Below are 27,804 nucleotides of genomic sequence, written 5' to 3'. Positions count from 1 at the left end.
GTTTGCACCTATACTAAAGCTGCTATAATCCTAATGGTCTGCCTGATAATGAGGCAAAGCTACTGCCAGGTCTCCAGTACCTGCTCTTGCCCTCAGCTAGACCATGCCTTGTGGTTTGGCTGCTCAGGACCCCTCCGCAAACTTCAGCAAGCCCATCCCCTGTATCAGTGGTGCCTAGCAGAGAGGAGAGAGACAGCTAAGACTCTCACCGCCAAGGGCTGTCTCCTCGCTCATGCATCCTGGTGTGTGCAAGAGACCCAAGGATCATCTCATGTGAGAGCCTGGCCCCACATGCTGTAAGCTGTAACCACGCTCCACTTGGCTACTCGGACCGACACAGGCATAACCATTGCAAACACCCAGGGTCTGGCTTGCCTCTCACTCGTGCTGAGGTAAACCAGGAGTGGCTCCGCTGAATTCAGCCCAGTCTTCGTCAGACCCATGATTTCTAATCGATTAATAACGCCATCACTTGAGAACGTCATGCAAAATGCTGCTGGGGTTGGGGGATGAAGGATGCTACAGAAACCAGCGTGGGCCCCTCCTCAGAGAATTAATCACAGCGTTCTCTTTTCTCTCTACAGCATCTGCTGAAGCCGTTAGCGGGGCCAGATCTGTCTCGGTGCATGAGGTTGAAAAACATATAATGAAGTTAGAGAACGACATGAAGAATCCCAATAAACCCACTGGAAGACAGGCCAAGGCCAGAACATCATATGAGTGAGTACCGCACGCAAGCCATGCCCCTTTTCCCCCTCTCCAAGCTCAGGCCCTTATTATTATCATCCGTACAGCCTCACCCGCCCCAGGAGTCTGTCGGTGGACAGCTGTGTTTCTTGGAAGCGGTAGGTCAGAGGCCACGCCTCTCAACCTCAGCCGTGGCTCCTCAGACCTCTCCTCCTGTCACTCGGGGCTGGGTCAGCCCCTGCTTTGAGGCTGTCTTCCTTCCTACCCTCTGTAGACACACACTCCATTCCTTCTCCCCCCAAAGTAAACTTCTGCATCTGGAATCGGACCTGAAACAGGTGACGTTTGCTGGGGGGAGGAAAACTTTTGGGAAGAGTGCAGTGCGTGCCACAGTTTGGAAGATAGGACCCAACCAAGCCTCTCAGGATCTGCCCTTCACGTCTCCACTGGAGGTGAGTACCTTTGCGCCAGGGGCCCTGTCTCCCAGAGTCGTGCCCATTGAGTTCAAGGCCAGAAGGGATGACTGGGTCATCTAGTTTAACCACCTGTATATCACAGGCATCACCAGCACCGTCTCACTAACCCAAGGATGGAGAACCTGATTTTGGGTCGGAGCCCCTGAGTGCAAGGAAAAAATAAAAAGCCCTCACTGATGTGGCCCCCAAGTGAGGAGAGAAAAAACCCTCAGGGGTGTGACCTTTGTCTGAGAAGCAGAAAAAAAAATACATTCATCTTCCTATCCTCAAGCTCCACTCGGCAGCCTACGTCCTAGCAGAACCAGGGCCAAAATGTGGGATTCAGTGCTTGGGAAGGGGCTGCCAGGGAGTTGGCTGGGGTGAGATCTGGGCAGGAGGAAGAGTGCAGGAGCAGAGTGAGGGTGTGGGGTCTGGAAAGGGGGTGCAGGAGCAGGATTAGGGTGAGCGATCTGGGGAGGAGGAAGGGCGCAGGAACAGGCTAAGCATGGGGAAGGGGCTGCGGGAGCAAGGTGGAGGTGTGGGGTCTGGCAGTGGCGCACAGGAACAAGGTTCGGGTGAGATCTGGAGAGGAGGGAGGAACAGGCTAAGGATGGGGGAAGAGGGGTGCAAGAGCAAGGTGGAGGGGCAGGGTCTGGAAACGTGGGTGCAGGATCAGGGTGGGAGGTCTTTTGCAGGAGCAAGGGTTGGGTGCAGGGCCTGAACAGGAGGGGGCAGGGGATGGGGCCACAGGCACCTGCCTGGCACAGCTTGGGGGTGGAGGAGACCGCATGTGGCTCCACCTGGCTCTGCATGCTGCAGGGACATGCCTGCTGTTGACACCACGCTTCCACCACCCCCACAAGCCACAATTCCACCAATGGGAGCAATGGGGAGGCGGTGCTGCTTCATTCCCCTCCCAGTTTCTGACTAGTTGAAGCCCTGAAGCATGAGGGTTTCAGCTTTATTTCACACAGGAACGGGTAGCACACGTTCCGTAGCAGCCACCCCTTCCCCCAGTGCAAGGGGTGTCTGTTCCCATCGTGCCCTGCTCCAGCGCCTCCTGCAGCAGCCTCAGCCCGTTCTGTGTAGCCCTGAGAGCTCCATACCCAGCTGATCAGTCACTGGTTGGGTCCAGCCATCCTGCAGGTACTTTCAGAGGCCTAGACCAGGGGATGGCAAAATCAGCCTTGGGGCCGGATCTAGCCCACCAAGCATTTCTGTCTGGCCCGCCCAGATGATGAGCAGAGCGTGTGGACTTACAGCCAGCAGCCGGTGTTCAGCTGCCCCTCCCCAGTCTTGTTCCGCCTGCAGCCGAGCTGCTCCTGGGATTCTCCTGCTGGCTGTGTCAAGGTGGAGGGGCCAGGGTAGTGCTGAAGTCAGGGTGTTCCCCCGCCCCGAACCCCACCTCTGCAGAGCAGGGACCGGGGAGGGAGGGACACACAGCAGAGCTGCTCCAGTCTGAAGCATGGATGGTCAGTGACTCAGGAGTGGGGAGAACAGAGCAGGACAGATTTCCCTTAAAGAGACGGAGGGTGGCTTCCCTCTGAAACTTACCAGCAGCAGCCAGCACACACACACCGTCTCCCTGTCACACGCACCCAGTCTGTGCCGCACACGCACCCAGTCGCTGTCACGTACACACTGCAGCACACACTCAGCATCACAAAGTGTGTGTCTCGCACAATGTTTCTCTTTCATGGTCACACACTCTTTGTCTCTTTATGGCCCCCCCATTCCCACCCCTTCTGCCTAAGGATGCACCCCTTCCTGCGGGGCCCAGAGCCAGCCCGCAACTTGTACCAAAATTCATGGAAGCGCCTCTCGGTGAAAATGTAGTGCCCTCCCCCCGGCCTGGAGCAACGATCCTACCCCAGATCAATAGTAGCACCTACAGAGCTTCTTCATGCACTTGGCATGTTTCCAGGTTGGCTCCTGGATCGCAGTGGAGTCTTGCTAGGTTGTGGCGCTGGGTTATCCTCCACAGCAGAAAGCGGGTGTTAGATTTCTGTCTGCTTGCAGCATTTGCAAGGCTCAGCGCGCCGAATCCCCATGCCACCCGGAGCCTCTGAGGGTCCCAGCTGTGCTACAAGCAGGAGACCCATTTACGTCCATTGTGGTGGTAACACTGAAACAGTTTGCAATTTAGAAGGAGACATGACTCAGTCCTGTGACAGGAGAAAGCCTGGGGGGTAGGGTCTGATTACAGCCTGTAGATAAAGGGATGCCCTCCCCTTGAAAATTCACATTAGCCAAATTCAGGGATCCCCCTTTAGAGTCCACATGGGTCCCTGAATTGAGCTAGATGTCGGTCAGATCCACAGCTGGGGTAAGTCAGTGCAGCTTGGTTGACGCCTGTTTAGCCCAGCGTGTTCTGGTGAGCGTGTAACCAGCGTTCTGAGCTACCAGGCCTGCCACATGCTTCCGGACCCTCCTCTGACTGCGCGCTCTGCTGGGCTTGTTTCGCAGGCGGACCGAGCGGTCCAGGGGTTTGCAGTGACTCTGCCGAGTATCCTCTTTGCACCGGGCAGGGTCCGGGAGAGGAATGCTGACACAAGAGTGCTGCTTCTGGATATCAACAGCCAGGCTTTCTTCCAGGTACGGACCAGGCCCGGTGAATTTGGTGCTCGTGTGTGGTAGCAACAGCTTAACAGCGTGGGGCAGAGTTCGGGCAGGAGCAGCTGCTGTGAATGGCAGCGATATATGCTGCCCACAGCTCTGCCAGGGCATCCCAGGTGCAGCCCCACTGCTGGTCCTGCAGTCGAACCTGGCATGCAGCCCACAGCACTCCCTGCTTTGCCAGCCCTGCCAATGTCCCTCCCCGGTCTCTCAGCGCCCCTGGCTATGCCAGCCCTCGGCGCTTGTCAATGCCCTGACACACAGCATCCCCTGCAGGCCCTCAGACACCCCTGGACTGAGGCTGCCTCTCTGAGCTGTCCCCAGCTGCATGGTGCCCTTTCAGATGAGACCCAATGGTCTATTTTTGCTGTGTGCCTTTAGCCAGGCTTTGAAGGCCCTTTTCCAGAGGAGCCAGGCCAGCATTTCCACTGCCCCACCCCTGGAAAAGCTGCAGGCCAATACCATGACAGTGCTATTAGGTCCCCAAATCCTGCCAAAACTCTGCCCTTCCTGTCTCCCTTTGAGCCTGGCCCCTGCAGCTCCAATCGGTCCTGTGCTGGGCTCTGGAAGAAAGTTTCCCCCACCCAACCCCCACCATGCCCCGGCAGAGAACTGTACAGTTCGGCCAAGTATGGAAGGCAGCCCCCTTGCCCTGAATTATCTGGCTGCAGCTGCTCTCAGAGTCAGGGTCCTGGAGCAGCTGGACCATTGCTGGCTGTGATCTGGCCTTTGCCACAATACATGTGGTGTCCTGTTGCCCCCAGCTGGCTGTGCAGTGAGGCACAGCATGGTGGGGGAGATGGCTCCGGTTCAGAGGTGGCTGAGCTAGTGCCCTTCCACCACCCTAGCCTGTGTGTGTAGACCCACTTCGGGTTTGTGTTGTCTGCTGGGGGAGCTGATAAGGAGGCTCTCTGGGTCTGAGATATTGAGAAGCGTTAAGCAGCTTGGTGCCCTGTGGCTGTTCCTCTCCAAAGTGGTGTCACGGACTTTCCATCTCTTCCAGGACCAGAACGGCAGCCGGGTGCTCGGAGAAAAGGTGATTGGCATCACCGTGGGCAGCAGCCCTGTCTCAGGCCTCTCGAAGAAGGTGGTCCTCACGTTCTTTCATAACCAGCTGCTGGTAGGTGTGAGAAACAGACCTGATTCAAATTGGGCAGACTGATTCGGGAGGCCGAGGCTGGGGGACTTGGTCATCTCAGCTTCTGTCTCAGCTCTGCTGCCCCAGCCTCTCGAGGGGAAGCCCTTCTAGCAAAGTATCTCAGGACAACAAGTAGTCCTGTGGCACATTACAGACTAACATATGTTTTGGAGCATCAGCTTCCGTGGGTAAAGACCCGCTTCATCAGATGCATGGGGGTGGGGGATTCCAGAGGACAGTCCAAATTAATAGTCTTGTGTAAAGGGGGCAGTCCCGGTCAAGAGGTGGGCCAGAGCTGACAAGGTCAATTCAGTCACGGAGGATGTGGTTCGTTATCAGCAGCTAGTGTGGAGGTGTGAACATCAAGAGCAGAGAAACCGCTTTTGTCATGGGCCAGCCGTTCCCAGTCTCTGTTCAGTCCAAGGTTGATGGAGTCAAATTTGCGAACGAACTGCAGCTCTGGTGCACCCAGGGTCCTGAGCAAAGGGGAGAGGTTACCCCTGAGCCCCCCCAGAAGGGGTGTGGCCTTGGAACTTGAACAAGACTCTCCCAGCCACCCCTTCGTGGCCGTGGCAGCTAAGAGCTCCAGGCCCTTGGGCAGCTCCCCTGCGTTTCCAGTAGGGTGCTGCCGACTGGAGGGAGCAAAGGAGACAGTGGCAGTGAAGCGCCGACACAGCAGTTCTTTAACTGGGGCCGTGTACGAGCTAGGACTGGTGGCCATTTCTTGCCCATACACCATCCCAGCCCACCGGTGCCTCGGCCAGACTCACCTGCCCTGCGAACCACCCTGAGACGCGCATCCCTCACCATCTGTCTTCTCCTCCTTGCAGAGGAATGAAACTGCGCAGTGCGTGTTCTGGGACGTGGATGCCAGCAGTGAGTATCTCAGAGAACCATCAGCAGTTTTGCGGGGAGCCTGGATCACTTACACCTCAGCAGCGGGAGTGCAGTGCCAGCCCCATCTCCTCCCCCTCCCTCCCTGTTAGGCGGCACCTTGCGCTGACTTTGCTCGGGGGGAGGATTCAAGGGGGGGACCGTGAGAACCAGACCCCCCGCCGAGCTGCCAGCCATATTACAGCCTGAAGCGAGGGACCGGAATGTCCTTGGGATTTTAACTCTGTTGTGGAGACAAACTCGGGGCCGTGGCTAGACATGTAACCAGCCCTTTTCTGTCACTCTGTCCTTCTCCGTCTGTGTCACTCACTCCAGCTCCCTGGGAGTCTTCCACTTTTCAGCCTCAGAGGGCTCTGCTTTGACACCCTCCCCCAAAAATTCTACCATTCCTCTACTGTGAGGTTCACCGTCCCTACCTCTCTTTGATTGTCCCCCAGGGATATCCCAGAGAATCTGCCTCCGGCCCTGCTGCCCGTGCAGATATGGCTGGGGGTGATGCTGGTGTGATGGATAAGATCACAGAGGTCCCCTTGGGGCTGTCACCGGGGGAGCTGATCATGCCACTGAACCTGCCAACGTGCCCCTTCGGGTGCACAACTCCCCTATGCTGCTGAGCCAGAAGCTCTTGCCTCCCCTGCAACCAAGGTGCAGAGTTGGGGTAACAGCTCCCCCTGCAGAGCAACACAGACTGCAGCAGCACAGCTCTGGGAGAGCTCAGCATTGGGGCCGACGTCATTCAAGACACAGTTCTCGAAAGGGCCCAAAACCCCGCCTAAGTCTGTCTTACTCCATCTAAAAGCTTTACTCAGTGAAACCTCCTAAGGTATTCTCCCTTTTTCAATGACAGAGAGAGACGCCCGGCTGTTGTTCCTTTCAGCTAACAAGTATCAGAGGGGTAGCCGTGTTAGTCTGGATCTGCAAAAGCAACAAAGGGTCATGTGGCACCTTATAGACTAACAGGAATGTACGAGCATAAGCTTTCGTGGGCAAAGACCCACTTCGTCTGATGCAGGTCGTGGAAATTTGCAGAGGCAGGTATAAATAGGCAGGCCAGAGCAAGGCTGGAGATAAGGAGGTTAACTCAGTCGGGGAGGGTGAGGCCTACTACCAGCAGTTGATCTGGAGGTGTGAACACCAAGAGAGGAGAAACTGCATTTGTATTTAGCCAGCCATTCACAGTCTTTGCTTAATCCTGAGCTGAGGGTGTCAAATTTGCAGATGAATTGTAGCTCAACAGTTTCTCTTTGGAGTGTGGTTTTAAAATTTTTTTGCTGTAGGGCAACTACTTTTAAATCTGTTACTGTGTGTCCTGGGAGATTGAAGAGCTCTCCTACAGGCTTTTGTACATCGCCATTTCTGATATCCGACTTGTGTGCGTTTATTCTTTTCCATAGGGACTGTCCAGTTTGTCCGATGCGTATAGCAGAGGGGCATTGCTGGCACATGATGCCATATATTACATTGGTAGATGTGCAGCTGAATGAACCCGTGATGGTGTGGCTGACCTGGTTAGGTCCTGTGATGATATTGCTGGCATAGGTAGGTGGGCAGAGCTGGCACCGAGGTTTGTTGCATGGGTAGGTTCCTGAGTTAGAGTTGCTGTGGTGTGGTGTATAGTTGCTGGTGAGAATTTGCTTCAGGTTGACACCGCACCACAGCAACTCTAACTCAGGAACCTACCCATGCAACAAACCTCGGTGCCAGTTCTGCCCACCTATCTACACCATCAACACCATCACAGGACCTAACCAGATCAGCCACACCATCGTGGGTTCATTCAGCTGCTCATCTACCAATATAATGTATGCCATCATGTGCCAGCAATGCCCCTCTGCTATACGCATTGGACAAACTGGACAGTCCCTACGGAAAAGAATAAACGCACACAAGTCGGATATCAGAAATGGCGATGTACAAAAGCCTGTAGGAGAGCTCTTCAATCTCCCAGGACACACAGTAACAGATTTAAAAGTAGTTGCCCTACAGCAAAAAAATTTTAAAACCAGAATCCAAAGAGAAACTGCTGAGCTACAATTCATCTGCAAATTCGACACCCTCAGCTCAGGATTAAGCAAAGACTGTGCATGGCTGGCTAAATACAAAAGCAGTTTCTCCTCTCTTGGTGTTCACACCTCCAGATCAACTGTTGGTAGTAGGCCTCACCCTCCCTGACTGACTTAACCTCCTTATCTCCAGCCTTGCTCTGGCCTGCCTATTTATACCTGTCTCTGCAAATTCCACTACCTGCATCGGACGCAGTGGGTCTTTTCCCACGAAAGCTTATGCTCGTATATTTCTGTTAGTCTATAAGGTGCCACAGGACCCCTCGTTGCTTTTCCAGCGAACAGTTATTTACACTGGGTTTGATAAGAAACAGAAGTGGGGTTTTGAAGTATAAAAAGTAGGATTTAAGTGATCACAAGTGAAAACAGACAGATCAACGTAAGCTGCTAAGTCAAATTGAGCTTAATACACTCAGGGAAGCTGTTACAAAACATATTCCTCCTCTTAGTTCTTATCTCAGATGTTACTTTCCACAAGTCAGAGTTCATCGTTTCTCTGGCTGGGGTCTGAACAGCTTGTTCCAATCCTATTTGGGTGGGAAGGCAGTTTCAAAGGCCATCTGAAAATGGCATTGATTGCTTCCTATTCCTGAAATAGAATTTCCCCTGGGCAGGCATCTTTTGTTTCCTCTTCCCATCCACTTGGAAAAATGCCAGATTCATGTTGGAGTCATGGTCACATGTCTTTGCAAAACCAGCCACGCTTTTGGCTTACAGGTAAAACAAAGCCATGCGAAGATCGCTGTCTTGATCATTGAGCTCCTTCAGCATGACTAAAGGCTCTCACTGCAAAGTGTAGTTTAATAAGCAGGTTTACACTTCTATTATATTACTAACTTCACATAGAAGAAACATACATTCAACCAAATAGAGTACACACATACAGGGGATCACAGGCACTTGGGTAACAGGTTACTTGACCTGTTGCAAAACATGTTTGAGTTATGCATATTCATATTCGAAAACCTATCTCCATAAAAACGTGGGATGTAGTGTCTCCTGGGGGTGTGGGGTGTCCACAATATAGCAGCGTGGGCTGTGTGTGAATTACTGGGTCCCACTGCAAAGCATTCTCCTTCTGACACCTCCTTGCAGACACCTTGTGTCAAAACAGTGAACAGTGCTGTGGCACCTTATAGACTAACGGATTTTTGGAGCAAAAGCTTTTGTGGGCAAAGACCCGCCTCGTCAGATACGTGCAGCTACAGACTAACTCGGCTACCCCTCTGATACTGGTGCTAAAGGCTTTCTGAACATTGACGTGGGCTGAAAGTGTGAAAAGTCTCACCCGCAACAGAAAACGCTGCTTTTCTCTTTGCAGCTGGCCACGGCAGCTGGAAAAGCGATGGCTGTGAAACGGAGATTCATAATAACCAGACGATTTGCAGATGCAACCACCTCACCTATTTTGCTATGCTGATGGTGAGTACCAGCCTCGTTCCAGCTTTCGGCATCCTTAAAGGATGCTTTCCGTGGCCATGTGTTGAGCTCTCGGCTCTTGCCTGGTTTGGCTTTAAAACCTCCCGTGCTCTCTGCTCTCAGGTGTCCTCTCCTGAAATCGATAGGATCAACCACAACTACCTGACGGTCCTCAGCTACGTTGGCTGCATTATCTCAGCTGTGGCTTCCCTCTGCACCATCTTTTTCTGCTACTGCTCCAGGTATGGTACTCTGTTTTGGGACGGAGTTAGCTGGTACTAAGCTGACCAGTTTCCTGCCCCATGCAGGCAGCATCCCCGTCAGTTTCCATTACACGCCGATTGGTTGAGATTTTCTAAAGGGGGCCCATTATTGGAGCTGCACGTGGGCCTAGAAACACCCCTCGTTTTTAATAGCCTTGACGGCCATTGTGGTCTTTAGTGCTAACGCAGCAGGCATGGACGCGCACAGATCTTTAGCGGTGTGTTAACAAGAGGTTGATGCCAGATAAAGGAAGCTTCGAGAAACTAGCCTGTGCGCCAGGGCCGAGCAAACTTTTTGCATCGGGCCCCGCTTTTTTCCCTGCAGTTAGCAGGTCACCCCCGCACAACAGCCCTGGAAGTCAGCGGAGGTCTCCTGGCCGCGGTGCACCATGTCCCCAGAGTGGCAGCGGCCTTGGTGGGGGGAGGCAGTGGAGGCCGCGATGGAAGACAGCCAGTTGCGCTGCACTCCCCGCCTTGGCGCACCCCTGTGCTTGGATGTTGTGGGCATCACGTTAAGCAGGGCTCGCGCTGCAGGCAAGCCTGCTAGGAGAGGCAGCACAGGGTGGACCCCTGCTCCTGCCTTCCATAGGGAAGGGGCTGGCTGGGGTCCCTCACCCACAGCCGCAGGCACACCTGGGGCTCCCCCCCGCCCTTGCTGACTGCTGTCTGAGTTTCTACACCCCCCCCTCCATGCTCCCTCCTTGCCCTGCGCCCCCCAGCATCTCCTCATGGAGCATCCTGAAGCCCAGGCAAAGTGGGCTGCAAAGTTCAAGGCTCCCTCCCTGGGCTGGGGGGACCAGCAGCTGGGGTGGGGCAAGGCAGGAGCAGAGTAGCTCAGCTCACTTACCCGTGGCTCGCTCTCCTCCCTCACCGCCTTTTGTGCGGGTCACGGGCTGCTCAGTGGCAGCCTGCTGGTGCCCTCTGCCTGGCTTCCCCAGTGGCATGGTGTGGCTGCAGGCAGCGAGCTCGGGGTGGGTGCGTGCGGGGCTCTGCTCGCCTGTGGCTGTGCCGGGGAGGAGGGGGCGGGAGGCAGCGGAGGTTCGGGGGGAGCCACTGGAGGCTGCTCTCACTGTGCCCCCACCTTTCAAAGTGCTCCACGCACCCCCCCCACACACACGCTTTGTGCACCCCTGCTGCACGCAATGGCAACACCCGTCACCTGCCCGCTGGCTCAAAGGCCAGAAGAGACGTCCTTTCCCAGCAGAACGCCAGGTTCCCGTCCATTCCACCTGTTGCAGTTACTGGCGGTGGTGGCAGGCGTTCACCCCCACAGCCGTCAGTGGGCCGTGCGTATGTGCAGCCAGGCCCTGAGCTCACAAGCTCTCTTCTGGGTCCCCGGTTAGTGTGCAGTGCTTGAAGCAAAGCCCTGGGACCCCGTCGGAGGGTTTTGTGAGTGCTGAGTCTGGAGCCGGGATGAAATTTCGTCTTTCTCCCTTCCCCAGGAGGAAGCACAGAGAGGACGCCACGACCATCTACATTCACATGAACCTGCTGGGGGCCATCTTCCTGCTCGACGTGAGCTTCCTCATCTCTGAGCCCCTGGCCTCCACCGGCAACGAGGAGGTTTGCAAAGCCGGGGGCATGTTCCTGCACTACTTCCTGCTGTGCTGTCTGATGTGGATGGGCATTGAGGGCTACAGGCTCTACAGGCTGGTGGTCCAGGTCTTCAACACCTACGTGGAGCACCTCATTCTCAAGCTGTGCCTGGTGGGCTGGGGTGAGTTCACCAGGAGGCAGAGGCGGCCCAGCCGATTGCCCCTTGAGGACTCTCCCTCCACAAGGTTGAGAGGCCACTAGCTCAGTCTTATAGTACCTGCACTAGGGGTGTTAACATTTAACCCGAGACCGGTGAGGTTTACTGGGTTTGGTAGGGACGGGAGCAGCAAGCAGGGGGTTTGCTCCAGCCCCACGGGGGCACTCCAGTTGGGCCAGAATAGCCCCCGTCTGTGGAGGCCCCAGGTGGGAGGAGAGGCTGAGGAGGCCACCCCACCCCACCCCACCCCACGGTGGATAGGGGCTGCTGTGGGTGGACTGGAGCGCCCCAGCCCACGGCATGCCTGGGGCCCGGCTAGTGTGGACCGGGGTCTGCTTTGGCCCAGCTGGAGTACCCTCCACTCACAGTGGCACCATGGGCAGGTATCCCCATCTGCGGCTGTGCGGGGGGTCACTCCAACCCAGGCAGGCTAGATCAGCCTCGCCAGGTGCTCCTTCCCCTCCTCCGCATTGAATCCGTTAAGCCTTAGTGTTTAACCAGTTAATGAATTAAATGGGATTTTACATCCCTGCCCTACGCCTGGAGAAGATTTCCCATAACAGGGCCGTGCAAAGGCATAAGAGGAGCCAGTGTTTGGAAACTGAAACAGGAGAAATGCAGGCTGGAGACCAGTCCCCTCACTGTTCAAAGTTTTGCCTTAGTCCTTGGCTGCAGTGATGCCTCCATCGCTGAGGTTTTGAGGCAAGACTGGCGGTTTCTGTTGAAGCCAAAAAAAAAACCTGTTGTTCAAGCACAAGAAGTGCTCAGGAGCCACTGGCTGAATCTCTCTGGCCTGTGTTGTGCAGCAGATCACACTAGAATCAGAGTGGCTCCTCCTGGCCTCGGCGCTCAGGAATTGTGTAGCCATGAGGACCCAAAGTTGCACCCAACCATCCCTGTCCCCTGCTCTGTCCTCAAACCACCACTCTGGTGACAAAGGGTATGGGAGACACCACAGTCAATTCCTCAGGAGTAGGAAGGTGGGTTCCTTTTTTAAGGACGTGCGAGGACAGGAACTAGGCTAGGGAAACCATCTAATGCTGTTCTCTGCTTGCAGGGGTTCCCATATTTATCGTGGGTGTGATCTCCATTGCGGGTGACACAAATTATGGATCTTCCCCCATTAAAGTAGTTGAATCCCAGGAGATATTCACCAATGTAACCATGTGAGTAACTGGAAAGCCATCGCCGTGTTCCTGTTTCATTGCTAACATTCCCACTGTCCTGTGAGCTCGTTACACACGGTGTGCAGCCTGGATCATACCAACAGATCACACCCCCTCCTCTGGGTTTTCCCTGATAGACTCCTCTTCCTTCTGCCTCTTGGTCCAGCCAGAGCCCCAGCGAGCATAAGTCAGCAAAGCTCTCATAGAATCATAGAACACTAGGACTGGAAGGGACCTCGAGAGGCCATCGAGTCCAGCCCCCTGCCCCAATGGCAGGACCAAGTACTGTCTAAACCATCCCTGATAGACATCTATCTAACCTGTTCTTAAATATCTCCAGCAATGAAGATTCCACAACCTTCCCAGGCAATTATTCCAGTGTTTGACCACCCTGACACTTAAGAACTTTTTCCTAATGTCCAACCTAAACCTCCCTTGCTGCAGGTTAAGTCCATTGCCTCTTGTTCTATCCTCAGAGGCCAAGAAGAACAAGTTTTCTCCCTCTTCCTTATGACACCCTTTTAGATACCGGAAAACTGCTATCATGTCTCTCCTCAATCTTCTCTTTTCCAAACTAAACAAGCCCAATTCTTTCAGCCTTTCTTCATCGGTCACATTCTCTAGACCTTTAATCATCCTTGTCACTCTTTTCTGGACCCTCTCTCATTTCTCCACATCTTTCTTGAACTGCGGTGCCCAGAACTGGACACAACACTCCAGCTGAGGCCTAACCAGCGCAGAGTAGAGCAGAAGAATGACTCCTCGTGTCTTGTTCACAGCACACCTGTTAATGCATCCCAGAATCAGGTTTGCTTTTTTTGCAACAGCATCACACTGTTGACTCATATTTAGCTTGTGGTCCACTATAACGCCTAGATCCCTTTCTGCTGTAGTCGTTCCTAGACAGTCTCTCCCCATTCTGTATGTGTGAAACTGATTGTTCCTTCCCAAGCGGAGCACTTTGCATTTGTCCTTATTAAACTTCATCCTGTTTACCTCAGACCATTTCTCCAATTTATCCAGATCATTTTGAATTATGACCCTCTCCTTCAAAGCAGTCGCAACCCCTCCCAGCTTGGTATCATCTGCAAACTTAATAAGCGTACTTCCTATGCCAATATCTAAATCATTGATGAAGATATCGAACAGAACCGGTCCTAACACAGACCCCTGCGGAGCCCCACTTCTTATACTTTTCCAGCAGGATTGAGAACCATTAAGAACTACTCTCTGAGTACGGTTATCCAGCCAATTATGCACCCACCTTATAGTAGCCTCATCTAAATTGTATTTGCCTAGTTTTTTTATAAGAATATCATGGGAGACCGTATCAAATGCTTTACTAAAGTCTAGGTGTACCACATCTACCGCTTCTCCCCTATCCACAAGGCTCGTTATCCTATCAAAGAGAAGATGCCTGAGTGGAGTCATCTGCTGGGAGACTGGCCACCATATTAACTCAAAGTTCTGGCAGATCAGACCTTCAGCCGCAGGACCTGAACCATCCGCCTTTCTCCTCCCTCCAGGTGCTGGATCAATAGCCCGCTGGTCGTTGAGATAGTGAACAAGGGACTCTTAAGTCTGGTGTTCCTCTTCAATGCGGCCATGCTGGGAGCCATGCTGTGGGAGATCCGACGGCAGAGGAACAAAGGCCGCAAGCTCAAGTATGCCGTGGTGCTGCTGGGGCTGAGCATCATGCTGGGCATGCCCTGGGCGCTGATATTCTTTTCCTATGGATCACTGCGGACCACCACGGTCTACCTCTTCTCCATCGCCAACTCTTGCCAAGGTGAGCGGGCAGTGGTGGGGGTGCCGCGTGGGAGCCGGGGTCCGCACCACCACCCTGGGGCCAGTGTCGGGGGCTAACGGCGGCAGAGGCTGGAGCCTCTCCGAAGAGCAGCAGATGAGGCTCTGAGCCATGGGGGAAGAGGTTCCTCGCTGACTGTAGAAGTGGATCCCGCAGGGCCAAGGGATTTGCTGGGCGAAGCAAAGAGGCCCACAGCAGGTTCCTACCTCTGCAGTAGTGGGCTGTGGCCACACGAGGGTGCCATGGGCTAGGGATGGAGAGGGCGTTCTACTGCCTGAGCACAGCAACGGACCTGACACCACAGTAGCTCAGTTCACCGGACATCTTTTTAGAGAGGGGCTCCTTGAACATGGCAGCAGCGATGGAAGGGCCTGCGGGGTGTGGCCATGCTCAGGCAGGGCACCAGCCCCACCCCTGCAGGCAGCTGACCCCTTGTTCCTCCATTACCCCGTCGGCTGAAGGCTCTCCCCTTTCTCCTGTCTCATGCAGGCTTCCTCATCTTCTTCTGGTACTGGATGATGGTGCTGCCCTGCAAAGAGAGCCAGTCCTTACAGAGCAGCTCCGACAGCGACAAGCTGCACTCCAGCACCAGCCGCACAAGCGCGTACTGAACCGCCCGCTTGCTGGGGTCACAGCTGGGACTGCCTATGCTCACCCCTCAACACCCAGGGATCAAGCTCTAGGAAGGAGGAGGAGGTAGAGGCATCAAGCTTGCCTGATGCTCCTGCCTTGCTACGTGTGGCCATGTATCATCACAAGAAAGGGAGAGATTCGCACACGGCCCTAGCCACAATCTGCCAGCACGGGGTCCGTTACCCACAGCTGCGGCTCCTTTTCTCTCTGCATGTTCCCTTCTGCATCCCTTAGGTCCAGCCCTGCCTAGTTCCCAGCTGCATTAAACACCCTGATTGGAGCACGCGCGCAGGCTTCAGTAGAAACATCACTGGAAAAAGACAGAGGGCGTTGGGAGCCAGGAGGGCCTTTTCAGATGGGATTGGGGACTTCCTCTGATTTCATGCTCCCTTCACAGCTCTGTCCACATCACAGCTGGGAGCAGGGGCCGGGGATAGTCGGGTACCCAACTCCCCCAGGGCTCCTGGCACATCAGGCAGCTGCCAAGTGAAGCCACAAGGGAAGAGGAGAGATTGGGCAACTGGAGAGTTCAGCTGCCGTAGCCCACAACTTTCTGAGTGTTGCAGAGGTTTAGGTGTTTTTCTGGGAGGCCAAGAGATCCAGGCAAACTCTGTGCAGCTCCTTGCACCTTAGGTAAGAAGGGCAGGTGGAAGGGGGGTGCCGTCACCTCTCCTGCCCTGGGTGTGTAAGGTGTTGCTGGGGCAACGTGAGGCAATGGAGCTGGAGAAGACTGGCGTCAAGGTACAAGTCTGGGACGGGACCGTCAGGCTGCAGGGAGAGAGTAGGCTCTGGAGGGACCATGGCTGAGATGGTGATTGCTGTGTGGCTCTTGAAGTGGGTTTGTCCTCCTGTTGCCCTGTGCCTTGGTCTGTCACATGGGTTTAACATCCATCCCAGCTCACCTCAACACCTGCGAAAGCAGCTGCCGAGGGACCTGCGCCCTTTTCTTGCAGATCCAGCTCTCGCTTCTCCAGGCTTTGTCACTCCTAGTTTGTGGGCTGTTTGGGCCTAGGCTTGGGGCGTCCTCAGACGCTCCCGCCAGCGCAAGAAGTTTTGTGATAGATCAGTAAATATTTAACCAGTTCTTACACAGATGCAGAGCCTGCAGCTCTGGATGCAATCAAGGCCTTCACTTGAAAGCCCATGAGGTTGGGGTAATCTCCCTCTCCAGTATATGTGGCTGTTGAGATCAGCTGGGGCATAGGATGGCTAGATACACAGAGAGACTATCCTGAAACTGTTGAACTTCTACAGTGGAACGGACTCCCCGCAGGCAGTCCTGGAGAGGCCAGGTTGCTCTGACTCTCTACTTCTCTCGTGCTGTTGTAATTCACGGGTCTCAGCAGGGGGAAAATGAGTGTAAGATGCCCAGCATTCCTTGCAAGTCAATGGGGCTTGGCCTCTTAGGGTAGGGTCTGTCACTTCACCAAGGGCTTGGCCTGACGGTGGGTGGAAGGGGCCAGTCGCTGAGTATGGGTGGAATTTTGCACATGCACCAAATGGATAAAAGTGCATTTTGCATCCTGGGAAAGGACTAACTAATCTGTTTAACTGCTGAGAGCCCTCGCTCCTGAAACGAAACAGGTCTCGGATCCTTCTACAGTAAAATTCCTTTAATCCGGCACGGACAGGTGCCGGATTACCAAATTTTCCAGACTATTGGACATGCCCTGCACTCCTGCAGCTTCACCACCCCCACACGTCCCCATCTTTTCCACCCCGCGCTCCTCCCGTTTCAGAGGGTAAGCAACCCTCCTGTGTTGGGCGGGACGGTCCCGTATCTGGGACGCCAAAAAGGTTTCCCTACTTATTTTTTAAAAGGGGTGAATTGTCCCGTATTTAGGCCCTCAGGGGCTGGGGGTGGAAGTGCCCACAGTTGCCACTTCCCCTGGCCCCTCTGCAGCCCTAACCCACCCCAGGCTTAACCTCCCTGCCCCCCTCCCACACCCCAACCCACCACCCAAGCCCCCCGACTTACTCGGATTTGGAGCCCCATGCACTGAGGGTAAGCTGGGCTCATGGGGGGGCGGGGTGGATTGAGCCAGGCAGGGGAGGAGTTGAACTGTGATGCACTGGGGCAGGATGCTTGCAGGGGGTGGGATTTGGAGCCCCGCAGATAACACTGAGCCAGCTGCACACGGGGTGGGGGGTGAGCTGGCTCCACACAGGGTTGGGGCTGGGGCATGTGGGGAGGTTGAGGCACGGGTTGGACGGGAGCCCCAAGCACGCAGCTGGAGCCCCCTGCGGGGGGAGGTGAGCCAGGGTGCGCAGGGGGGTGAGCTGGAGCCCCGGGGGCAGGGGAGTTGGGGAGGCTGAGCTGGTGGGGGGTTTAATGGGGGGAGAACCAGTGCAGGTGTCGAGCAGCGCCGCTCTGGGAAGCAGGGAGAAAGCGGTTTTAGCCCACCTGGCTGCCCACAGCTGCAGGAAGCTGGGCAGGCTGAGCGCCCAGCAGCTTCATGTTGTGCGAAACTCACATGATAGCAAGTTTTGCGCGGCATAAAGCTGCATGAAGCGGGAGGTTACTGTATGCTAGACCACCAAATTTTCCCAGTTTCTCTTTCAATGGGACTATTATTGCCAGATACTGGACCATCAGAGGCCGGATTAAAGGAATTTTACTGTATTTTTCTGTTGTGTCAAATCTGATTTCTGCTTATTAAATAAAATATTCTCATTCTAATGCAGTCTGGCCCCACGGCTTTATTCTCTACCTCCTTCACACCCCTGCTGTAGTTTCAGAGAGAGATTTACATGGCAGGGAGGCGTGGAAAGGCAATGGGAATTAGGAGCTAAGGTGTCAAGGGGATTTAGGCACCTAACACCCAAAGCTTTCCAGGGGGCTTGAGGATCTAAGCCAGGGGTTAGCTACCAAAATAGCAAGAAGAGCCATTTTTTTTTGAATTTGGTTAAAAACTCAATAATTCAAAAGCCGCAAAATGTGTGAGTATGAGATGAGCCTTAATAAATAATATCAAGCTGTAATTTTTGTAACCCCTATTTTAAGAGCTGCGCGCACACAGTGATTTGTGATGCGACACGTGTTTAATGTTGGACCTTCACAAACTTTTTTCATACTCTTTCCTCCCACTTTACACGTGCATGTTTGTACCACTGTCTTCCCGACTTTCACTCCCAAACCCACTTTAATGGTGCCAATTTTACTTCACGTTTAATTTCTGTTTTCTGTCTTCAAATGCACGTTGCCCTTCCCAGCAGGAATGCTGCAATCAAGACTTATTAGCAACATGATCAAAACACAGCTGCAGTGTCGTATCCCACAATGCACTGCACGTATTAAAGCGGGAGTTAGCCACTGTCTTGCGATCACACATCGTTTGCTCTTTAGACCTGAGTTGTTCACTGTTGGGCTTTTATCAGAGAGGGAGCCGGGTTAGTCTGTAGCTTCGAGAACAAGAAGAAGTCTTGTGACACCTTATAGACTAAGATATTTTGGCGCATAAGCTTTGGGCTTTTTAGACATTCACGGTTTCTCGAAAATAATCAGGAGGGAGTTCTGTTTTTGTTTTTTTTACTTTGCAATTGCAGTGGCAGGAGCCACAAAGAAGTCCCTATAAAGTTTCATGCATCTCCAGAGCTGCAAGTAGCAGGCCCCAATCTAGGGCCTTCCTGAGGAGCTCGGGGTGCTGTCCAGACCTTGTGCTCAGCTTCACCCCGGGACAAACGCTCACACATTCAGCTGGGGAAGTGGCAGGGTTAAGCGACTGGTCTGTGTGGTCACAGAGCTACTCCCTTGCAGCCTAAGTCTTGGCCGCCAGGCTGGGCTTTCTCTCAGTCAGCTTTATGCAGTGCTTTGAAAGTCCTGACCCACCTGGCTAAAAACACCCCAGGCTCCCCAAAACTCCATAGCAAAGTAGATGATGCTGCCCCCTCCCCCCCGCCAGCACCCCCTGTGTGTAGGAGGCTGGATTCGTAATGGGTGCCTCCATTACACTTGGGAACAGTTCATTCAATTCAGTGCATTGCGCAGGTCAGCCCGGGTGGGTGCCAATACGCCCCTTAGGCCCCAGCATTGCAGCAGGAGGCCAAACACAGCAAAAAGTCACACCCCAAAAAAGGCTTTTACGTGATTTTGCATCTGCTTCTAACTGGAGAGCCCTCCGGGCCCCTTCCCCTGCACAGCCCGAGGGCCCCTCCGGCTGGTGGTGATAGTGAAAGGTCAACGCAAGCAGGTTTGTTAATAGCGAGGGCCAGCTGCAGACGTGCAGATGTCTGGCATCCCATACAACGTGGTGCATCACACTGCAGGGAGGTAATGCGGCTTGCTGGCTAGCGCATGGCAGTTGGAAGAGCTAGATTGGCACCCCAGCTCCGCTGCCAAATGACCTTAGGCACATCACCTCTCTCTGCTCCTCAGTTTCCCTTGCTGTAAAGTGGGCACAATGGCGCTGCCCCTTTGCAAAGCGCTTGGTGATCCAGGGATGAAAATGGCACCGCACTGAGGACAGAGTGCTCAGCTGTGGGCGGATGCAGAGCAGCTCTATTTTCCTGACTAAAAGACCTAGGATTTTCACTCAGCCTCCCTTCTTCCTTCCCCTCCTGTTGTTATTTATTTTTAAATCCTTTTTACGTCAAAAGAAGAAAAGAAGGTGGCGGCGGCAGCAGCTGAGCCGGGGCAGTGGTTTTTTTTCTTATAACCACTGTTTTTTTCACGGAGACAGCCCATTTTTATTTTTTAATGCCTGAATCTACAAAGAACTGTGATGCCTGCGGAGGAGCTACGCCCATGTTTGACGGCACGTCTCCTGCCTCGAGTGTTTGGGTGAATCCCACAGCATTTCTAATTGCCTCCGTTGCCGGGGTACGCCGGGAAGGAACACGAAGCATGGTTAAAAGCACTACTGGGGCAAAAGTCCCGCTCATTTAGGGATGCTCCAAACGCAGCAAAAGCCCTCAGATAGGGTAGCCACGTCGCCCCGCGGAGGTTCCCGGGCTGTGACAGCTTCACCGGGTCGCTGTCTGACTTGCCGGGAGCCTCGCATTCTCCGGTGCCACCCATGAGAGCCGCAGGCCCTCCTCAGCAAGATCTGAGGGAGAGACCAGGCGACCCACACCAACGGGTGCCTCTGAGGCATTTGCTCCTGAGCAGCAACATAGGCCTCCAGCCGCCATCGGTGTCCGGTGCCGCGAGGAAACGCAGACCCTGCTCATCTGGAAGAACTGAGGCAGAGGCCAAGCGAGCCCCATCAGTTGACATTATTGAGCCAGAGGCTTCAGAAAAGCTCCGTATGCCTCCACCGGCAGCTCCTACCAGCTCTGCCTCTGGGCTGGAGCAACTGCCACCATTTTTTCCTCTCTTTTCACCTCAGAGGACTGTGTCAACCCCTTCCTCCCCCTCACCTGCTGTGTGTGCTTTACGTCAGGCTTACAGCAGCTCCTGCTGCAGGTATCTTACAGCCCTTGCCTGTCTGTTTTCCCAGGCTCGAACCTTTCTATTCACCCGAAGGGGGAGTCACTGAGGACAAGGGATGTTCTTAAGTAAGCCCTGGTTTGTCTCAGCGCCTCCCACGTGACAGCACTTTTATTTTCTCTCTCAAATGCTGTTTTCTCCAAGACGGCCCACTACGCCTCCGACAATCCTCCGCTTGTATTGCCCGGCAGGTGTCGGGCCACTGTTACCAGTGACGCTGTAGCTGCCAGCTTGGTCTCCTCCGCACAGAGGAGTGCGCGTTCAGCAGCTAACAGGGACTCCCCTTTGAATAAATAAAGGGTGATCCCTGAAGCCTCAGCCAGCGCCGGTCCCCGCTGGGGCTCCAGAAGAGCGCTAACCCAGGCGGCATTTGCAACTTCCCCCGGGGTGTAAGGACCTGGCCAGCGTGCGTAAGCATTCTGGGAAGCCCAAGCCCACACCGGCTGACCGCAGGGCTGTTACACCTCTGCCTGCTGCTCCTGCACCGAGCAGTGCTCTGCACGAGTGTTTTCATTTCAGTTTCTTTCTTTCATCGGAGGAGACCCTCTCAGACCGGTCCCCTCTACCCCCACCCCTGCTATTTACTGCAGGCTTAGTGCAGCAGCTGCTGCATACGCTTTGCTGCTCTCGCCTGCCGGACTTCACCAGGCTAGAGTCTTTTCTTTGCCTGAAGTGGGGGGGCGGGTGGCTGAGTGTATGGGGCCTTCCTGAGCGAGCCATGTTTTTTTTCAGGGTTTACGCAGCCCAGCAACTGCTTCACCACAACGCTTTACTGCTTCTGTATTTCTCGGCACCCCGTTTACACCGTTCATACCGCGATGTCAGATAAGCAGCTGCTGCGACTCCAGCTGCGGCCTCTACATCCTCTAAACCACCTGAGGGAGCGCGTGCAGATGCTAGCAGGGGATCCGCCTCACCCGAGAGAGAACGATCCTGTGATACCAAGCTGGCTCCGTTCCCCTGTGGGTCTCCAGACAGGAGCTTGCTGGGGCTTCTTTCTCCTACCGCACCCCGAGATTCGCAAGACCGGTCTGTGAGCCCCAAAGCAGCAGGCATGCCTCGGCCAAATGGGACTCAAAAACCTAAAGCCATGCCTTTGCTGGCACAAATGATGCCCTCCGCCACTGGCAAAACTGGCAGGTCGAGCAGAGCCCCTGCTTGAGCCCATCAGCGTGGGCACTTATCCCATTGCATGACTAGGTAAATGTTGGCAGCCGCAGTACGGCCTCTCACCTGTGCCTCACTCACACCCTTTTCCCTTCCGGGATCTCTTAAGGGCAACGCCGGTACCTTCTGCTTCATTTTGGTACAGTTGCCTCTCCGTCACTGGCCAGGCCGTGTCTGTCAAACACGACAGCCCCGCACCCTCCCGATGCAGAGAGGAGGAAGTGGCGTCTCGATAGAACAGTGTCTCGCTTAGGCGTCACTCCCCTACCAAACGGACGCATCGGCTACAATCAATGATGCCCCAGTGTCTGCCTGGCCAATTGAAACCACCTGGGATGTCCATACCGCTCACCTGGGTACCTCTCAGAACTCCTCAGGAGGGGCAATAATGTCCACAGGCTGCTCGGCCCTTTTCGAGGCACACTTGGAACTCATCTTTGGATCTGTCCACGGCTCAAACCGAGTCAGACCAGTTCCTCAGGGGTGATGTCTCCTATGATTCACCACACACTCAGCCGCAGCTGTCCTCCTCTGAGGTTACGCTGATGCTATCGCCTCCCTCTACAGGCGATGACTTCAAATTATTCCAATCTCTCTTTAGGACGGCGGCTGACGCACCAGAGACTCCACTAATGTCCTAGTCCGACGCCCAACATAAATTCACCAGAATACCCTATGCTTTCAGTAAAGCTGGCATTGCCCTCGTTTGGCAAACGCCTGCCACTTTTTGCCAGTCGGCAACATGACAGACTGGACACATGTCGCTTCACAAGGTGCGGAGTTCGCCTTCATATATGTAAGGAATGTGCCGGCAGGAGCTCCAGACTGCTGAAGGAGCTGGGGAATGTGTCCTCGCAATTCTTACACTGGGTGACAGCATAAATTGTGACTTTACAACAACATGTCGTTTACCATAGACAAAACCTCATTGCTTTGCCTGCTCCCATCAGGCTTTGTTTACAAGGCGCTACGTATGCCCACCTTTGTATTTTCATGCACATGATCTCTGAAGGACACATTCCCCAACTCCTTCAGCAGTATTGCGCTCCTGCTGGCACATTCCTTACACATACACCCCTACTAATTCCCTCAGGGTTGTTCCTGCCAGCCAGAGGGATAAACAGAGTTTAACTAAATCCACTCCTCCTGATAAGGAGTGGGAGCGACTTGATAGCACTGGCATCTGCTTTTCTCCAGCTCTGTATATCAAACTATACAGCATTGCTGGAGAAATATATGCACACACGTCTGAACGAAACACCTGCCTTTATTGACTACGTTCCAGTTCATAAAAGACAGCAATTTATAGCTAATACTAATGAGGGCTTATTCATAGTGAGGACAGCCTTACAGACCTCCCCTGGGTCCACCCACACCGTCGCATGTTCCCAAGCAGTGGCAGTGGTCATGAAGAGAGCCTCATGGCTCCACATTTCCGGTTTCCCAAAGGTGGATCAGGCAAGACTGGAAGACCCACCCCGTCTCCCCAGAACTTTTGAACCTCTTGCGGAGTTCACAGGCACTTAGTTCCCCTCTCAGAAAGACTCTACCGCCACCCTTCATGCTGGGCATTCAGGTCCCTGTGTCAGACGGAAACAAAATAAGAATCACATCCTGCTTATGCCATATGTATGGTGACATTAGATAACGCAGCTGCTGCTGTTCCAGCTGCGAGCTCTGCAAGAGCTGAAAAATCTAAGAATGTCAAAGTAGATCCTAACAGGGAATCCCCCCTCACCCAACAGGGGCGGATCCCACAACTTCAAGCCTGTTTTTCTCCCTGTGAGGGTTCCAGGTAAGAGCTTGCCAGGGCTGCCATCACCTGATGTGCCCCAGAGGTGGCAGGAACTGGCTTCGGTGTCCAAATGACTGGGCAAACTTAAGGCTAATGAGCCTCAAAAACGTAAAGTGGTCCCATCCCTGGCACAAACACCATGCCCTGCTACTGGCAAAATAGCAGGTCCAACAAAGCCCTGTGGTTGATCCCATCAGCATGTGCGCCTGTCCGGCCACGTGGCATGGTCAAGGGTTCACAGCGGTGGTACCACAACTGGCTGACAACTCTTGGCCTTCAAGATGCGTATTTCCATATGGCCATCCCGCCTGTATACAGGAAATAGCTCAAATTTATGGTGAGTGGGCAACATTTCCAGTGCGTCATACTTCCCTTCGGCCTCTCCACCTATGCGCCATGTACTCCCACAGGGAGCACTCAAAGGAGGAGAAGTTACTCACCTCGGGGCGCTCCGGATGGCTCTCCGAGATACGTCCCTGCAGGTGCTCCACGACCCTCCCTTTCTCCCCTCTACTTGGAGCCTATAAGAACTTCAGGCAGAAAAGGAACAGAGGAGAGGTGTGCCACGCGCTGTCCCTGGGACAGTGACGTTACCTGCTGGCTCCTATGCAAGTACGGCACGTGGAGGGGGGCACTGCTCTGCAAAGCTTCCGATCTACAGCACAGGGACATGCCAACGCCTTCGTGGAGCACCCACAGGGACCCATCTCCAAGAACCATTCTTACTGCACCAAGGTGAGTAACTTCTTCATCCAACTGTTATAACTGTGAGAAACTGAGATCGCGCTTTGCGCATACGCATGGGCAGAGTTAAGGTGATGCCAACAGGTCTAGCATGACCACGTCCCAGCCTCTGCGTGCTGAGCCCTGAAACCATTTGTATTCTTGTTACTGTAGCGATGAGGAGCCCTTGGTGTGAGCCAGGGCCCTGCTGTGCTACACGCCGTATGCACACTGAACAGAAAGTCCTGCCCCGCCGAGCTCACACCTTGAGCTGATGACGGTTGCGTGGCCTAGCTGCTTTACTCCCTCAATTCATGCAGGATCGTGTTGCCTCGGCTGGCGCGGAATGAGCCCCAGTGTGTCACAACTGACCAGCGATCTCACAATGCTCCCCAGAGCTTCTCCAGGCCAGGGAGGCGCTGTGGCGGAGATGGTTCCCCAGGAACAGGTCTGTACGGGTGTCTGGTTTCCAGACACCTGTTGCCGCGGTGGTTTACAGTTCTTGGAGCTGAGAAGCCCTGCGCTGGCTCGCCCACAGGGCGTGGGCACCGATGGGGTAACTGCGCTTGCAAGAGGGTGATAAGAGGAGCAGCTCCTGTAGCTGCCTTACCCTGCCTGGCGCTGAGACCGCCCCGTCCCGGGAGAGACGAGAGTGAAAAGGACGAAGAACTGCCTCTTGTGGGTGCCTGCAGCTTTCAGAACATGCTGCTAAGAGGGAAAGCACTACCACCCTTGTCGCGGGGAGAGCTGCTGGGTGGAGTATATGTGTGTGCGCACGCCTGCACTGTGGAGAGAGCTGCCGTGCAAAGTGCTTACGTGCACAGTGCATGCAGGTACGCACCAGGCATTGTAGGGAGAGCTGCTGTGCAAAGGGAATGAATGTGCATCACCACACTCCAGGGAGAGCTGCCGTGCAAAGTGCATACGTGCAAAGTGCATGGGGGTACACACTGCACATTGCAGGGAGAGCTGCCGTGCAAAGGGAATGAGTGTGCATACCCATACACCGCAGGGAGAACTGCCATGCAAAGTGCAAACATGCAAAGTGCATGGGGGTACACACCGCACATTGCAGGGAGAGCTGCCGTGCAAAGGGAATGAGTGTGCATACCCATACACTGCAGGGAGAGCTGCTGTGCAAACATGCAAAGTGCAAATGTGCAAAGTGCATGGGATACACCCCACATGCTGAGGAGACCTGCTGTGCAAAGTGCATGTGCGTGCACACCCACACTGCAGCAAGAGCTGCCGTGTAAAGTGCCTGGATGCGTGCACACACCCAGACACTGGGAAGGGCTGCAGTGCAAAGTGCACACATGTTTAGACACCCACACGCTGCGGGGAGAGCTGTCGTGCACGGTGAATTCCCACTTTCACGCACGCAGTGCACGTAGACTCACCCACATCTACCTTCACCGAGTGTCATTAAGAGCAAACAGGAAGGCTGGTCTGTGCCAGCGCATCCTGAGCTTGCTGCGGCACTGGTGTGAGCTCTTACACCCAGACACACAATAGGACAGTGCCAGCCGGCAGAGCTTGCACGCTCACCGCATGTCCCCTAAAAGCCCATAACCCTCGACCGGCCCCATGAAGCACCGGTCATCTCCTAATCCACCTGATTCTTTTACCAGACTTGGCTCTCAAGCCCTGGGCTTCCGCCCCAACTCCCCTTCGGACATCTCGCGACACTGCTTCAGAGATGCCAGACACGGGAATCACCTGCTGCACTCACGTAGGCCTTGCAGGTGCTCTAAGGTGGGGTGTGCAAAGTTGGGGGGTGAGCCCCCCTCAGGGAGGGTATGAAATTCCCTACGGGCTGGGTCTCAGGCTCAGCCATTTCATTAACAATGCTATCGAAACAAAAAAGCAGTCCGGTACCACTTTAAAGACTACCAAAATAATGTATTAGGTGCTGAGCTTTCGTGGGACAGACCCACTTCTTCAGACCAGAGCCAGACCAGAACAGACTCGATAGTTAAGGCCCGGAGAACCAAAAACAGTAATCAAGGAGGAGAAATCAGAAAAAAATTACCAAGGTGAGTAAATCAGAGAGTAGAGGGGCAGAAGCGGGGTAAGGTCAAGAATTAGATTAAGCCAAGTATGCAAACGAGCCCCTATAGTAACTCAGAAAATTCCCATCCCAGTTCAAACCACGCGTTAATGTGCCAAATTTCAATATAAAAGCCAGTTCGGCTGCCTCCCTTTCAATAGCGGTGTGAAAATTTTTCTTCAGTGACATGCAAACTCTTAAGTCGTTAACAGAACGGCCCACTCCGTTAAAACGCTGACTAACCGGTTTGTGGATCTGGAGTGTTTTTATATCTGTTTTGTGCCCCTCTATGTCTACCCCTCTTCTCTCTGATTTGCTCACCTTGGTCATTTTTTTTCTGATTTGTCCTCCTTGATTACTATTTTGGGTTCTCTGGGCCTTAAATATCGAGTCTGTTCTGGTACGGCTATGGTCTGAAGAAGTGGGTCTGTCCCACGAAAACTGATCACCTAATAAATTATTTTGTTAGCCTTTGAAGTGCTACTTGATGGCTTTTTCGTTTTAATGCTGAAATATGTTACTGGCTTTATGTCAGGGTATTCGCAGTGATATACAGCACTATCCACAATGTTTTTACACCCTAAATAGACTTTTACTCCTGCCGAAAGGGTTTGGTTTGTCTTTTTTTCATACGAACATAACCAAAATGTCTGTCGGTTTGGATCACATTAGACAGGCTGGGGGAGCCCTGCTAACTGCAAGGACAAAAAGTGGGGCTGGATGTCAAAAGTTTGCTCACCCTTACTCTAGGGAAGGCCGGATGTCACCTTACGCAGCCAGACGGCTTCTGTGTGAGGCCTAGCTCAGGGGGTGAGCAAATTTTTACCTGGTTAAGCCCCTGGAGAGAGGAATGGGAGGAAGCAGCCGGTGAGAGAAGAGTTCATCCATGCCCCAGCCAGGCAGGCAACCAGGTCCAGCCACAGCTGAAATCCCATGAGTTGAGAATGGAGACACCCAGCTGTGGTTTTTGGGGAATGCCCTGTCTATCGTCAGCCAGGAACCCTGTAGGAGCCAGTTTATTCTGTATACATTCCGGAGGAAGCGTGAAGTGCTCAGATAGGAAATGAGGATGTGTTCATTGCCTAATTTAAACCTCTGAGCGCAGAACCAGAGAGAGACAAGACACGAGATAGGGTGGAGAACAGAGCGGATTGAAAGAGAAGCTTAAAAGAGATGGGAAAAATGGGGAATCCACTGCAGAGCATGAGGCACTCCTCGGTCGCGACAGTCCTGATCTTCCTGCCATTGCTGGGTGAGTAGAAGGGAAGTTCGGGGAGTGGGAAGTTGTGTGGGTCACCTGAAGGTACTTGGGTGCTTTAGCCAAGTGGCTGTAGAGCTCTAAGTAAGATGTTCTCCCTTCAACAAACTGTTTGATCACTGGACTGCACGGACAGTTTATCCAGCAGGAAAGACCCTTTAAAAGGCCAGTGTTCAGGACAGTGTGCACTGGTGAGAGCTAGGATTGGAAAGAGAGAGCATAGACTTCTCGTAAGCCTTCGTTCTCTTTGAGCGAGATTGACTTGGCCAGAGGAGGTTGCGCGGAAGTGCCGTGGGCCCAGCATTCTGATCACACGTCCACCAAGACAAGCTTGGTGTCTGCCCGTAACGCCAGGTCCCTGGTGTTTAACAGGGAGCAGCCGGTGGTGTGACAGTTGTGCTTCCTGGCTTGTGGTGAGCCCAGTTGGGGACCAACTTCTTCAGTGGCATCTTGAAAATCCCCAAAACCATCGTCTTGGAAATCCACAGC

The 27,804-nt window shown here is 53.9% G+C and overlaps 1 protein-coding gene across 1 annotated transcript in view; it reads left to right on the top strand.

The window, feature by feature from the left end:
• ADGRG1 (adhesion G protein-coupled receptor G1) overlaps positions 1-17,574 on the top strand; it is a 45,560-nt gene extending 27,986 nt beyond the window's left edge. The window contains exons 4-14 of the mRNA XM_075009212.1: positions 585-720; positions 992-1,139; positions 3,609-3,737; positions 4,762-4,878; positions 5,727-5,772; positions 9,175-9,275; positions 9,396-9,514; positions 10,978-11,252; positions 12,346-12,454; positions 13,981-14,243; positions 14,751-17,574. Of these exons, the coding sequence (XP_074865313.1) occupies positions 585-720; positions 992-1,139; positions 3,609-3,737; positions 4,762-4,878; positions 5,727-5,772; positions 9,175-9,275; positions 9,396-9,514; positions 10,978-11,252; positions 12,346-12,454; positions 13,981-14,243; positions 14,751-14,872 (1,565 nt within the window). The 3' untranslated portion in view covers positions 14,873-17,574. The remainder of the gene's footprint in view (positions 1-584; positions 721-991; positions 1,140-3,608; positions 3,738-4,761; positions 4,879-5,726; positions 5,773-9,174; positions 9,276-9,395; positions 9,515-10,977; positions 11,253-12,345; positions 12,455-13,980; positions 14,244-14,750) is intronic.
• Positions 17,575-27,804: the final 10,230 nt, after the last annotated feature.

Source organism: Carettochelys insculpta, chromosome 14 (assembly GCF_033958435.1).
Source record: "Carettochelys insculpta isolate YL-2023 chromosome 14, ASM3395843v1, whole genome shotgun sequence".
NCBI classification, from domain to species: Eukaryota; Metazoa; Chordata; order Testudines; family Carettochelyidae; genus Carettochelys; species Carettochelys insculpta.
Note: the sequence above shows the minus strand (reverse complement) of the source record. Positions and strands in the feature narration are given on the sequence as shown.